This window comes from Centroberyx gerrardi, chromosome 4, assembly GCF_048128805.1.
Source record: "Centroberyx gerrardi isolate f3 chromosome 4, fCenGer3.hap1.cur.20231027, whole genome shotgun sequence".
Taxonomy (NCBI): Eukaryota; Metazoa; Chordata; class Actinopteri; order Beryciformes; family Berycidae; genus Centroberyx; species Centroberyx gerrardi.
The window spans coordinates 21,547,247-21,560,924 of NC_136000.1; the positions used below are offsets into that span (position 1 = coordinate 21,547,247).

Genomic DNA, 13,678 nt, shown 5'->3' on the forward strand with positions numbered 1-13,678 from the left:
GAAGCTGTATAAAGTGGTTCACCATGGCTACGCCTTTGCTGTTATAGCTGTGTAATATCTGTGTGACTGTGGAAGTGTTGATGTCTAAAGCGTGATGGGTGGTCCTCTAAGTCAAAGTGGGCACCCATTAGTTTGCATAATTAGGGAGCACTGGTACTGTGTGTGTACTGAGGAGGGTGTGAGTGTGTATTGTTGGGGGAGACCACAATGACCATAACTGGGCTGACACTTCACTTCCTGAGGCAAACTGGAGGGGTAATGTTTCCGACGTCTGTGAGAGGAGACTGATAGAGGGACAGACACAAGAGCCTGAAGTGGGTGCTTGATGCACGTTCGCCACGGACATGATACACACACACACGCACACACACACACACACGCCAATGTGATGTGCTCTAGTTTGTGTATCTGAACAGGACACTGGGGTCAGGGTTGCGTGTGTGCGGCTGACCCCCAGGCAGGCTGGCGTCGGGACAGACCGCGGGGGAAGAGTCGATGACATCTGCCTTCTTGCCACCTCCTCTGCCTGCTTCATGCCGGCTCCAGCAGCTCTGTGGTGAAGATCCAAAGCTCCGGTTATTGTCAGTCTGGCAGCTAGAGCCTGTCACTGGACTGAGCAGGGGAGGGGCTGAAGCCAGGATGGGCTTTAGATCAGAGTGGACACACCTAGGCAGCGATATCAAAGGACATCTGAGTCATTCACTATCATCTACTTTCAATTTTCATTCTCAATCACATCAGTTAAGTGACTCCCTCAGGTTGTAATAATGATTATCGCAATCATAATCATAAAATCAGGGCACAATTATAGTTTAACCAATCTTTCATTTCTTTTTCTTTTTCTTTCTTTCTCTCTTTCCTTTTCTCTCTCTTTCTTTCTTTCCCTCATTCTTTCTCTCTCTCTCTTTTTCTCTCTGTCTTCTTTCTTTTTCTTTCTTTCTCTCCTCTCTCTCTCTTTCTTTCTTTCTTTTCACCAACAGTCCTGCTCTCTGCTACCTTTCTGTGTGTTTCACTACCTGTCAAGGTATTGCAGTATTGCATGGCTGCTTGCTGTCTCTGCCAACACTTGGTCTGACCCTTGAAACCTATTCTCCATGTGGCCAGTGACGTACAGTCTGATGAAACATCTGCCCATTGAATGGAAACAGTTCTTAGAGGTTGTTTGGGTGGGTTTCACCCGACTGTGACATCCACCGACAGAAATAGCAGAGTTTATGTAAAACAGCAGTGGGTCAAAACAGGTTTAGTCTAGGTGTTACCTTTTAAAAGAATCATTGGAGAGCAGTGCGGCACAGTTTCTGGATTTAAAGGAAATGAATTACCAGCCGGGTGACTAATCATGGAAAAAACTGGCCTGGATCATAAACTTGAGCGGGGAATTCACAATCTCTTCATCCTCAGAGATATCAAAGGTGATATCAAGGGTTACAGTAGGGCCGAACTCATTTGAATCCTATATTCAGCTCGTTTATGTGGCAATTAACCAGTTTATTGCACAGAATGAATCACTTACTGCAGTGTGGGCAAATATTTGGATTGATCTCCATAGTAGGATGTGGATTACTAATTAACGTTATGTTGGCAGTGTAATTAGCTCCACGTTAGGACTTCCTCTGCTCTCCCCTGCGCCACAGCTTCCGCCCACACAACCATGAATTACTCTACTGGCAACTGTCGATGCATTCCCAAACCAGCTGACGTCAAGTGGGAAGGGCTCAGGCCAGGCTACGGTATAAAGAAGCCTCTCCCGCCGCGTTCATTCACAACGCAACTCTGGATTACCAAGCCCTTTACACAGAAGCTCCTTCCTCGGGGTCTTCGGACAGAGCAGGGAAGCGGGGATTCACACAGTAACTCTCGGTCCTAAACCGCCCCAAGACAATGAAAATGTCAGCGGAGGAGATCTCCCAGGTCCTGAAGGAGGGGGAGCTGGAGAAGAGGAGCGACAACCTGCTCCAGTTCTGGAAGAGGAAGACGTGCGTCCTGACCACGGACAGCCTCAACATTTACGCCGACACGCAGAAGCGCTCCAAGGGCAAGGAGCTCAAGCTGCAGTCCATCAAGAAGGTGGACTGCGTGGAGCGCACCGGCAAGTTCGTCTACTTCACCATCGTTACCACGGACAATAAGGAGATCGATTTCAGGTGCACCGGGGAGGATAACTGCTGGAACGCGGTGATCACCATGGCGCTGATTGATTTCCAGAACAAAAAGGCCATCCAGGACTTTAAAACGCGGCAGGACAACGAGAGCGCGTCGCCCGGGCAGCAGGAGAGGCGCATGGCCCGGGCGCCCTGAGCGGCTCCCGAGACTCTGGCAGTTAACCACTCCTTATATGGTAAGATAGAAATCAATACAAATGAAATACAACTGATATAATATTTAAAATGTAATATTACCCATAATTAAGTCATGTCAAACGCACTGGAAAGTGTGTGTAGGCTAATAATCGCTGCCAGAATTAAGACAGGTGTGCTGTAAAGTGCTTTTCCAACTGATGTTAATTGATTTTTTTTTTTTGTTCTCCTTCAGTGTCAATATATGGACCATAACGAAAAAATACTTGGACCAAAAGGCGGACATGGTCTTCCGGTCCAGTGATGAAGGATTGTTCGGGACGGGGCTCTGGGACGCGTCTACAGACGGACAACTGATCCCGAAAGGCATCTAAAAAAGACAGAGAGAATTTCAGAAGCTCCGCGCGCAGGACTGAACCCTTGAATTGTCAAAACTATTTCAAGTTCGCTCTCCTGGGAGGAATGTCTCCTAAAACGATGTTGCAACATAATGTTAATTTATTTGTTTCCAGGATGATGGTGTTCTTGGCGAACAGTTTGTGCATTTGTTTAAATTATTTACTGTTTCAGTGCATGTTGAGTGTGTATTTATTTGAATAAATATTCATGCTTTTTTGACATAATTTCTTACTCTCTTCTTTGATTTATTTTATATTTCAAGTCATAACTCATAGCAAGCATTTTACCACATGGTGTAAGTGTGTCACGGTGTTTTAGGCTTTTTGTACAGCAGCATTTTAAATGCCAGACATGCCAGAGTGAACAGGGAGTGGAAGGCAGGAAAGTCCCCTTCCTCCTTCTCAGGTGGAATGTGTGTCCTTATTGTCACTGGGTTGGATGGCATGCTTTAGTCATACTTTACAACTGATAAGCAGAGTGGATTCAGTCGCACAGTTCACTTAAAAGCCTCAACGGCGCTTTTGAACACACCTTAACTACTCCCAAGGTGTGGTGCAAGGTACAAGCTGAATCATTATGTTAAAAAGAAAAAGACAGTTGAATTGATTTGGACAAACTCTCACTGTTATAGCCTACCTGACAAAAAGTTGAAAATGTTTTTATTTGATATTTAGGCAGCTTTGTAACAGGTGTTCACATGATGCTAAATTCCTCTGCCCCTCCAGTCTTATCGGAGCTCTCTGCACCTGTTCTTGTGGACACAGAGCAGTGTGTACACAGGAAGTACAAGTCCACTCTACCGCCCTGTTATCGTGAAATAAAGACTCTGTCAATGGAAATAATGTGATTCTAGGCACACACCTATACAATCACTGACAAAGAAGCACTGCTATAAACCCAATGAGTTATGCCTTGGTCATATTCACCGAAACACTTAAGTCCCACACAGGAGCAGATGCACAAAGCATAAAATGCACCTTGAAATGTTGGTGATGTAAAAAGAAAAATGTCAAAAGTAGCTGTACGTCATGATGAGAGATTAATGTTCGGCAGCTATGATGGCAAATTTAAAATACAGAAGAAGATATAAGTTTCATCTGGAAATGCCATCGGATATGTGTGGTAATTTCTAAGTTGTTTGTATGTACTTCTCAACATACTTGTGCTAGATGTGAACAATAAACATTAAAACTAGGATTGATTGGAATTGATTACACTTATACATTCATACATAGTTTATAAAGAAGGTAGAACACTAATCATTCATGTGAACATTTATGTAACTTTCAGCTTTATGCATTTCAGTGAACTTTAGATTACATTAGGTATAGAAAATGAACTGGCAATGCTTTTCATGAAAAGCACACATGACAAGGGAGTTGTGAGGCAGTAAAAATAAACTTTGCCCTCTCTGCCCTGAGCCCTCCTCCACATGCCTCCAGTAGCCGGTCTTACAGAGTGGAAGTGTGTTATGAGCACAAATGCCCGGGGTCAGAGGTGACAGAAAGCCAAGTCTCTGGCCAGCAGTAATGAAGTGTATAGTGGAGCCCCCCCCCCCCCCCCCTCTCTCTCCCCTCGCTGTCCCGTCCCGTCCCGTCCCTGCCGCTTTGAAGTGGGATCACACTACAATGAGCGCATCAAAGGGATAGCCTGATCTGAGGAGTATTACCGGAGCGGACGGGCCTCCTTTCTAAAAATACCGCTTCACAAATTGGCACCACTTTAATCTCACACACTCACACACACACACACACACACACCTCTGGCCCATGAGCCAAGGGCCACACAGGGACTGGGGTTGAGGTCTATGTCACCACTGTCCCTGTGACTGCTTTTAGACAGTATAAGATCCCGTTTTAGACCCGGAAAATGTGTGTTGAATGTGAAATAAATAAAACAGACGTGATCCCGGCAGCGGTGGAACAGGCCGATGTTGGACGTCATAAACTCTGAGGCTTGCACAGTATATCTCAGACCACAGAATGAAATGTTACATCGTCTTCTTGACTTCCTTGCTGGTCTGGACACACACACACACACACACACACCGCCAGCTAGACGGACACACGCACTGCGTCTTCCTCCCCAAACTCTCTCGTTGTATAAACATCCTCTGACGCAGTCCTGGCTCTCACTCAGGCCGTACTTGTTACCCGTCTGGCGTCATCACTCCATAGGCTGTCATTATGTGGACGCAGCGTGGCTGTGGAACAGTAAATGCATTGTGGGGCGGGGGTGGGTGGGTGAAGGGGGGTGGTGGCCAACGGAAGCGTGTCCCACTCCATATAATCAACTGGAGATATGGACGTACATAACAGCCATAACTCTCCATATATATCAACTCTCCATGCATCGCTCACATATATCAAGACTCGAGACATTATACTGTATGGATGTCTTCTTAAAGGAATAGTTCACCCCAAAATGAAAATTTTAAGCCATTCAGTTCATCAGGGTGCTATAGGGTGCACATATACAGTATATAACCACAGCACTGTTAGTGAGGAGAATATATGAGAAAATAATATGGTACATATTGGACATTTGGACCCACGGTGCAATTGTTTGGCTACAAAACACTTGGATTATGCTGTGTTTGGAGAAACTTGATGGACATTTTATGCTTTTTTTGGAATTGTAAAAACATTTGTTGCAAAAAAAGTTGTAAAAGCCCTGTTGACTTCAATAGAGTTTTCATAATGGGGTGAACTATTCCTTTAAAGCCGCACTGGGCAGCTTAATTGCATGTTGCCGGTTCCAAACGGCAGTCGAGAGGTATGTGTTTGAGAAATTTGAACTTCAATACCTAAATATCATATAACGGGACGTCAGTAAGCTGCACTCATGTTTACCGACCCGCCCGCTCTGCGATGCTTTATAGCAACACCACTTGACTTCACAGCACATCCTCCAGGTTGGCTCAGGTATGCCTCATGACTCACTAAAGCCCCACGCTGGCTGACTGTCTGTGGGCGCCGCTCTGCTTCCCGTAAACCGCCGTGACACAGGAAACCCTTATCTTTCCCTCACTTCAGCGTGTTTTGTCATTTCTTTACTCATGTGCTCTTCCCGTCAGAGTCCGATCTGACGCCAGCAGGCCACAACACTGTTGGCTTCATGTAAATACTGAACTCCTTAACCCAAACAGCGTAGGCCAACCAGGATGTCAGGCAAGGCCTTGGGAGTCTGTGATAACTAACATCCTCCCAGATCAGCTTTAATGGTGTGTATCAACTGTATTATAGTGTCTTGATAGTCATAACAGTCTTAAAATGAGCGCTGGCACCCAGTGAATAAAGTTTTTTCCTTTTTCTTTTACCCAAAGTGACGTGATTATCTCCACACAATGCTATTCACAGGCCAGTTTGAACCAGAAAGAAGCTCTCTGCGTATTTGGCTTCATGACGCATGGCTCAGGTGAGCGCATACCTGAGTACATACCTGAGCGGTTAGCAAATATAGAGAGACACACACCCTCAGGCTATGGCTGAGGCTATACGAGGTCTTTTATAGCCGGCTGGGTTTCTACAATGTACTCTACTTGAGAGACAGAAGCGGGTTAAAAGGCAAGATAAATCCTTCTGGCTGCTTGACCAGAATCCAGCCCTCCATGTTTCACTGCTGTTTCCCATTTATCATTCCTCCATCCAAATAAAGGTCATCTGATTCCCAGATCTGCTCTTGTGGATAAATTGGCCGCATTTCCCCCCTCATCCCATCCACAAAGGCGTCATTCTCCTAATCGCCTGTACCCATGACAACGGTGTTTGTTTTTTTGTTGGACATCCATTTCTGTCTGCTGAGTCACAGGGAAAGAACTCCCCAGATTCACATCTTCAGCCATATCTAACCACAATCTGGCTCAGATCGACCCATCACAGATCTGCAAAACCTGGTGAACCTAATCCCGATAAATCAAATAACCTCAGTAAGTAGGACGCAACACTGAACTTGGGTTACAACATGGTTTGGAATATTGTAGCTTATCACAAAAACCTTTTAAAACTATCAGGAATCACGTCAAGATCAGAGGCTAGAGCTGCTAATGGAGTGTGATGCTGTTTAGTCCGGCAGAGATTACCACACCAAAACATCAGCAGGGAGAGGGGACTCGTGGCTGTCCGCCTGTGAGACTTTTCTTTGATACAACCTAATTGCTCTTATACTCATCCGCTGTTCCTAAATATAGAAAAAAAAAAGTTCAGAACAACAAGCAAAGCCGACAGATGTTAGAGTAAGGTGATATTTCCCGAATATAGATAGAGTGTCACTCTTTGTGGGCCTGTTTTTCGAGGAGAATCTTATGAATGTGGCACCTCTCTAAGACACATGGGTGCAGTGGATACACACACACACACATATACAGTGTACACATACACACACACAAAGTGTCGGCGGAGGCGGTGTTGGCGAGTGGGGATCATGTTGCTTAAGACGCAGCTGTCCGGAGAAGCTTCAGACAGAGAGAGGAGACGCTGTTAGGAATGTCTACGAGGCGGCGAGGGGGCGGACGGCCGAGGAGGAGAGAGAGATACACCGGGAACTCTGTGGCCTCAGACGGTAGGAGACAGGGTGAAAACAACAGGGACGCTGAGGCATCACCGCATATATGCTATCAGATAAAGTATGTGAGCGAGAGTGAATACTGTGAGAGAGAGAGAGAGAGAGAGAGAGAGAGAGGGAAAGGTATGAAAGGTGAGATCCAGATCTATATCCAGATCAGAATGTCAGTAACAGAGAGAGAGAGATGAGGACTGTACACTGCAAAACAAAAAAGTTTTTAGTCTCATATTCAGCCTTCAGATCTTATTTTTCTTAAACCAAGAGAGTAATTCTGCCAATGAGGAGAGATAACTCCACTTGTATCCAAAGCAGTTTCACTTCAATTTTCTAGAAATGAGTGTCAGTATCTTGAAAGTCAGAATAAGGCAAATCAAATCAAGAAAATGACACTTGATTCTACAATATTCTTGAAACAAGTTGATTTGTATGGGAAACAAGTGAAATAATCGAACCCCATTGGCAGATTTTTTCACTTATTTTACGAACATTTTTAGGACTCAATAATAGACTAAATGACTTGTTAAGATGAAGATTTTTTGCGGTGTAGCATGTGATGGGGGTGTTAGCAGTGCAGCAGTGTGGGGCAGAGTTGAACACAGTGGAGCAGAGCAGCAGGGGTCTAGTCGTAGTCTGATGGAGCTCCTGAGGCCAGGCTTGGTTACTGACCACCTGCCTGAGTGGGCGTGTGAAGAGACGACTAGAAACAGATTACAATAACATTACAATACGTTTCCCTGTCTAGAACACATATAAAAGGCATTAGTCAGAACTGCAGTGGAATCCACTATCCACAACATTTTCATCTAAATAAATGTCTGTTTTGCTTCTCTCTATTGTCGATTGATATAACACAATAGTGATTCAACCTACTGTGTACCCATCTCATGAAAGCTTTTACATTGGTTCCTCTAAACACCTGGTGTCAGGTAGCGATTTCCTGGGAAAACTTCCTCTGCCGCACCTGAAATGTGGTGAGTTTTAAGTTTCCAGCAGCAACAACAGCAGTTTGTTTGGAATAAATAGAAGAAGAACTCAGTAGTTGGCATGAGCACCGATAGCCACCATGGATGAACAGACAAAGAAAGAAGGAAACAAAAGAAACTCAAATGTCATCGACAGAAAATTCAAGGTTAAAGTGCTGGGACTTTTCATCTGTGGGAAAATGCAGAGCAAAAACATCACAGCAATGGCTTAGCACCAAGATGTAGTGAGGATCTTGCAGATTACCACTTCACCCATGTGAGAAACATGAGTTAGGCTACATCGAAATGTGAGTGTAGCAAATAAAGCCGCAAGACGAGCAATTGTGCTTGTCATCGAGCGGAAGATGAAATGAACGGCTGCAATAACCTGTGATGATGACCCCAGGTCCAATGCCCTTATAAGGGCACGAGGAAATTATTGCTCCCTGTGTATATTACACCAGAGGAAACTGAGTGAAGGAGAAAGAAACATAAATGGGCACATAAAGGGAGGGTGGGAAAATTCCAGCGAAGAGAATATTAGAAGTAACGGGAGTAAAGTCTGGTGTGAGAATAAATGGAGGCAGGAATTCCCCTGTGCCACACCAAAGCCAACAAAATACCATGTACAGTTGGGTAATCTACTGCACCCTGCACAAACAATCAGTGGAATAAATTCCACTCTATCTTTCACTCTATCTTTACCTTCAGCAAATACACACGACAGGAGGAAAGAGGTAGAACTTACACACATTATTTCTTAGATGTGCAGGGAGATAAATCATTTTGAATACAGTATTTTTAAATTGATTGGACACATTTCCTCAGTCAGCTCAGCCATCGAGACAGACTCATTCTGCCAGACAGCCCAGCTCAGATGGAAAATGAAGTGCTTTCTTTTACCATGACAGCTTTGTAGAAACCTAATACTGACATCAAAACTACACACATCATCTACTGATTAGATCATGTATTCAGCTGTATCCACAAAGGAATACTAATGGTAAAATATGTAAATCAGGAAGTTCCACAACCCGTTTTTCCATAATCTGATTTTTTTTGTCCATTGATTTGTTGAATGAATATTTTCCTTTACAGTAAATCAGACATCTGTTCCTCACAAAATGTTTTATCTCACAGTTTCACATGTGGTAGGAATGGCAAATTTGTCAATGTCATATTTGGCAGTTTTACATGTTTGTCTATGTGATTCAGTAAGGAGGTAGAAGTATTCATGAATGCAATAAATCACTATTTGCTTCAGAAGTTACAGTTACGGTTGTAACTGATGACTTTATTCATCATCAACCCTCTCATTTCTGTCTAGCTAGAGCACTTCATCAACATCACATATACACTCACCGGCCACTTCATTAGGTACATCTGTTCAACTGCTTGTTAACACAAATATTTAATCAGCCAATCATGTGGCAGCAACTCAATGCATTTAGGCATGTAGACATGGTCAAGACGATCTGCTGAAGTTCAAACCAAGCATCAGAATGGGGAAGAAAGGTGATTTAAGTGACTTTGAACGTGGCATGGTTGTTGGTGCCAGACGGGCTGGTTTGAGTAATTCAGAAACTGCTGATCTACTGGGATTTTCACGCACAACCATCTCTAGGGTTTACAGAGAATGGTCCGAAAAAGAGAAAATATCCAGTGAGCGGCAGTTCTCTGGGCGAAAATGCCTTGTTGATGGCAGAGGTCAGAGGAGAACGGCCAGACTGGTTCGAGCTGATAGAAAGGCAACAGTAACTCAGATAACCTCTTTACAACTGTGGTGAGCAGAAAAGCATCTCAGAATGCAACACGTCGAACCTTGAGGCAGATGTCACTTTGGTAGCCGGTTGACACTGAGCTGAAAGCTGATACCTACCCAGTATTAGTAAGGTGTACCTAATGAAGTGAGTGATGAAATGAGTGTATGTAGTCTTGTAATTGGTGTGAAAACAGTGACAAGGTGCTATTAGTTTTGCTAAATTACAGAGTTTAGACAGTATTTTGATAGCATGGACCTTTGTTTGGAGAGTTTTGTGTGTAGCATTTGGAAAAAAATATGTATGTAGTTTTTTAATTTTGCATGAAAACAATGAAAATGTGCAGTTACTGTTGTAAAATGATCAATGGTGGAGCTTAGTTTGGAGAAATGTGTCAAATCAATTGAGAAAAACTGTGATGTGCAGTTAAAATGGAACATTAAAACATTTTATATCTGTATGTTTTAAACGTTGAGGCCGTTGTCCCTGAGGTGAGGGTTCTCCTGCAGCAATCAACCAATCTGATTTCATCATCAGCCAATGCTTTCCTCCCCCTCGCAGTGCTACGGGGAAATTAGCGCTACATGTCTGAAAATGACTTTCTCAGCATGACTGGACTACACAGACAGGGAAACTGGAAAGTCCCTTTATTACAATACAGGTTCTCACACAAAGCATTCCTCAGGTCCCGGGCCGCACATATTGTTGGGCCGCTTGGCTCCGGCTTCCTGATCACTCCAGCAGCGAGTATTGACACAACGGCAAATGTCTCCATCCATCATATCGGACACAACAGAGGTGTATTGTTCAGAGTCACCGGGTGTTTCATCACTGCTGATCGGGGTGTAGGCTCGTGTTTCTGCATCTGCCTACCTCCGCTGCCGTGGTGCGATCGATCAGCAGCGCCCCGGGTGAGCAGAGCTGAGGCCCGCGTGGGCGGACAGATGGACGGAGGGATGAAAGGAAAGGAAGGAGGCTCCGGTCTGACACACAGGAACCAGTCTGCTGCTGACAGACACACAGACAGACAGACAGACACACAGACAGACAGCAACTCCAAGTTTAATTTGTTTCAGGCCCATTCTTATACTTATTCTTAGTAGTAGTAGTAGTAGTAGTTGTTGTAGTAGTAGTATCACTAGTAGTAGCAGTCATCATAGTAGTATTAGCAGCAGCAGCAGCAGCAATAGTAGTAGTATTAGTAGTAGTACTACTATCATTAGTTGTAGTAGTAGTCATAGTAGTACTAGTGTCATAGTCATAGTAATAGTAGTAGCACTCATCGTAATAGTAGTAGTAGCACTAGTAGAAATAGTAGTATTATCGTTAGTAGTAAAAGTAGTAGTAGTAGTAGTTGTAGTAGCAGTGGTATTATCATTAGTAGTAGAAATAGTAGCAGTAGTAGTGTCAATAGTTGCAGTCACAGTAGTGGTAGTAATAGTAGCAGTAGTAGTAGTATTAATTGTTGTATCATTAGTTGTGGTAGTAGTCATAGTAGTACTAGTGGTAGAAGTACTAGAGGTAGTGGTCACATGCAGGTCACACTCTGGTCACATGCAGCCTGGTGCTACATGAAGCTGAATTTATATGACTTTACTGAGCTGTAAGTGGCTGCTTTGTCAAGACCCTCTAGAAGAAGGAAATAAGAAGACTAAAGGCTGAAATGGGGGGAAATCCTGTTTTTAATGGCTCAAGGGTCTTTCCCAAGGAGCAGGGTAACTTACAATGGCCCTCTCTGTGCAGGACCAGCCCCGGGACACAGCAGAGGGGCAACCTTTTGCCAAATAGGCTACGGTTGTATTGGAGGTCACCATTAATCAAATTAGGCACCCCTCAGACAGCACGCTTAAAATGCAGCGCAAGCACACTTCAGCAGTATAATCACACACATTCACACATCTGTACATGCACACACACCCAAGAAACCTGGGGCCTCGTCTATAAAAAGGTTCTTTGATCTTTTTTTTTTTTTTATCCAAGATCCAACTATGTGATAAGCATTATATCTAGCATAACTAGCATTTATATCTTGGACAGTGATATAACTGTCCAAGATATAAATGGTATCAAAATCATTTTTTAAAATCACAACTATGGCTTGAGTTTGTCGTAAGAACAACATTTGTGTGTAAAGACATTTTGCAATTTAGGTTTGAGAGTGCAATTTTTGTGGGTCAGAAGAAATTATATTATTTCTCTACGTAATGCAGACTGTGGACCAGTGAGATGTTATCAAATGAGTTTTGCAGCATCTTTCACACAATGCAGACTATTTGAGTTTATTGTAGTACATTTTTCAGTGCAGCAGCAGAAGCAAATTATTATCATTTTTTGTGGGTGAATGGATACTTGAAAATGTAATTTTACCCCTTGTGCACCAGACAGGAAGTCACAATGATGTCATCTCCGATGGATGTCATGTCTAATGAACACGGTGAACGCAGACATCTACTCAGTATGTTAAAAACATACACCTCTCCCGTACCGATGGTTAAAACACAGGCGCAGATGTCTGGTTTTGGCTGCACATGGTAAATAGATGTGTGTCATGCCGTTAAAAGGTGGGAGGATGAAACATGTGTGCTGTGGGAGCAGGGGCTTGTGGGAAAACAGACAGGATGTGGTGTAGGTTTACGCAAGCCCCAAGGATGCATGAGCAAATGACTCCAGCAGGAGACGGCGCGAAAGATAAGGATAAGAAAGGCATGAATATTAAATATGAACGTGGAGCGCTTCACTGATGAAACCAGTTGTTCGAAATGCTCTTAAAATATAGAGAAATGTCAGGTAATCCGCAGAATCAAATGCAATGGCTGTGCATGTATGCATGTAACCACACACACACACACACACACACACGCACACACATACACACACATGCAGTACACACACACACAGAAGACTCTTTCACAGCGGGCCGGTCCTGTTCCATGGAAGTGGAAACAGAATCTCTTTTCTTCAGGCAGGGAGCGAGCGGGGCGGCCTGTGTGGCGGCTATTTGAGCCAGAGGACAAGGGCAGGGGCTGGGGCGAGGACAGGGAGGTGGTGGTGCTGGGGGGGGGGGAGACATGGAGGGTGGGTGGATAGTTGGGTAATGAGTCACTGGAGCCCCCTTCAAAGCCTGCCCTCCACCCCGCACCCCCCTCCACCCCCCCACCCACCTCTGACCAGGGACCAGGGAGGTCCGCTGGAATCCGGGCCTGTGGACGAGCTGAGTGGGCAGGCTACAGCGTGCATGCACATGGTCGGCCATATACACATTCGCAGGCTTGTGCACGCCATCATACACACTCCTGCACACACACACACACACACACGCTCCCTCTAACTAGGGTCAGGATCTCCCTGTCAAAGGCACGACCCCGACAACAACGGCTTCTACTGTGGAACATCTGCAGGGTGGATGTCTGTACTGTGTGGATCTGCACAGTATGTGAAGTGCAATGCAATTTATTATCTTTCCCCAGTTAACTGATATGCACAGAGTGAAACTGTGTGTCTTGTATGTCTGTATTTACCGTAAGTTGGCTGGACATCAGGTCAGATTGTGGAGCAGCATCATCTGTTAAATCTCTTCTTAAGACTCACCTTTATAGACTGGCTTTCATGTGAATGTTTTGTTTTATTTTCTACATTATTCAGTTTATTAATTGGGTCCTTTTTCTCTATTATTCTTTTTTTTATGTTTCATTCTTTA

The 13,678-nt window shown here is 44.2% G+C and overlaps 1 protein-coding gene across 1 annotated transcript; it reads left to right on the plus strand.

The window, feature by feature from the left end:
• Window positions 1–1,756: 1,756 nt before the first annotated feature.
• Window positions 1,757–2,920, plus strand: phlda2 (pleckstrin homology-like domain, family A, member 2). Its single transcript, XM_071895118.2, has 2 exons — window positions 1,757–2,338; window positions 2,533–2,920. The coding sequence occupies exon 1, from the start codon at window positions 1,882–1,884 to the stop codon at window positions 2,296–2,298; it is 417 nt and encodes a 138-aa protein (XP_071751219.1). The 5' UTR covers window positions 1,757–1,881; the 3' UTR covers window positions 2,299–2,338; window positions 2,533–2,920.
• The last annotated feature ends 10,758 nt before the right edge of the window (window positions 2,921–13,678 follow it).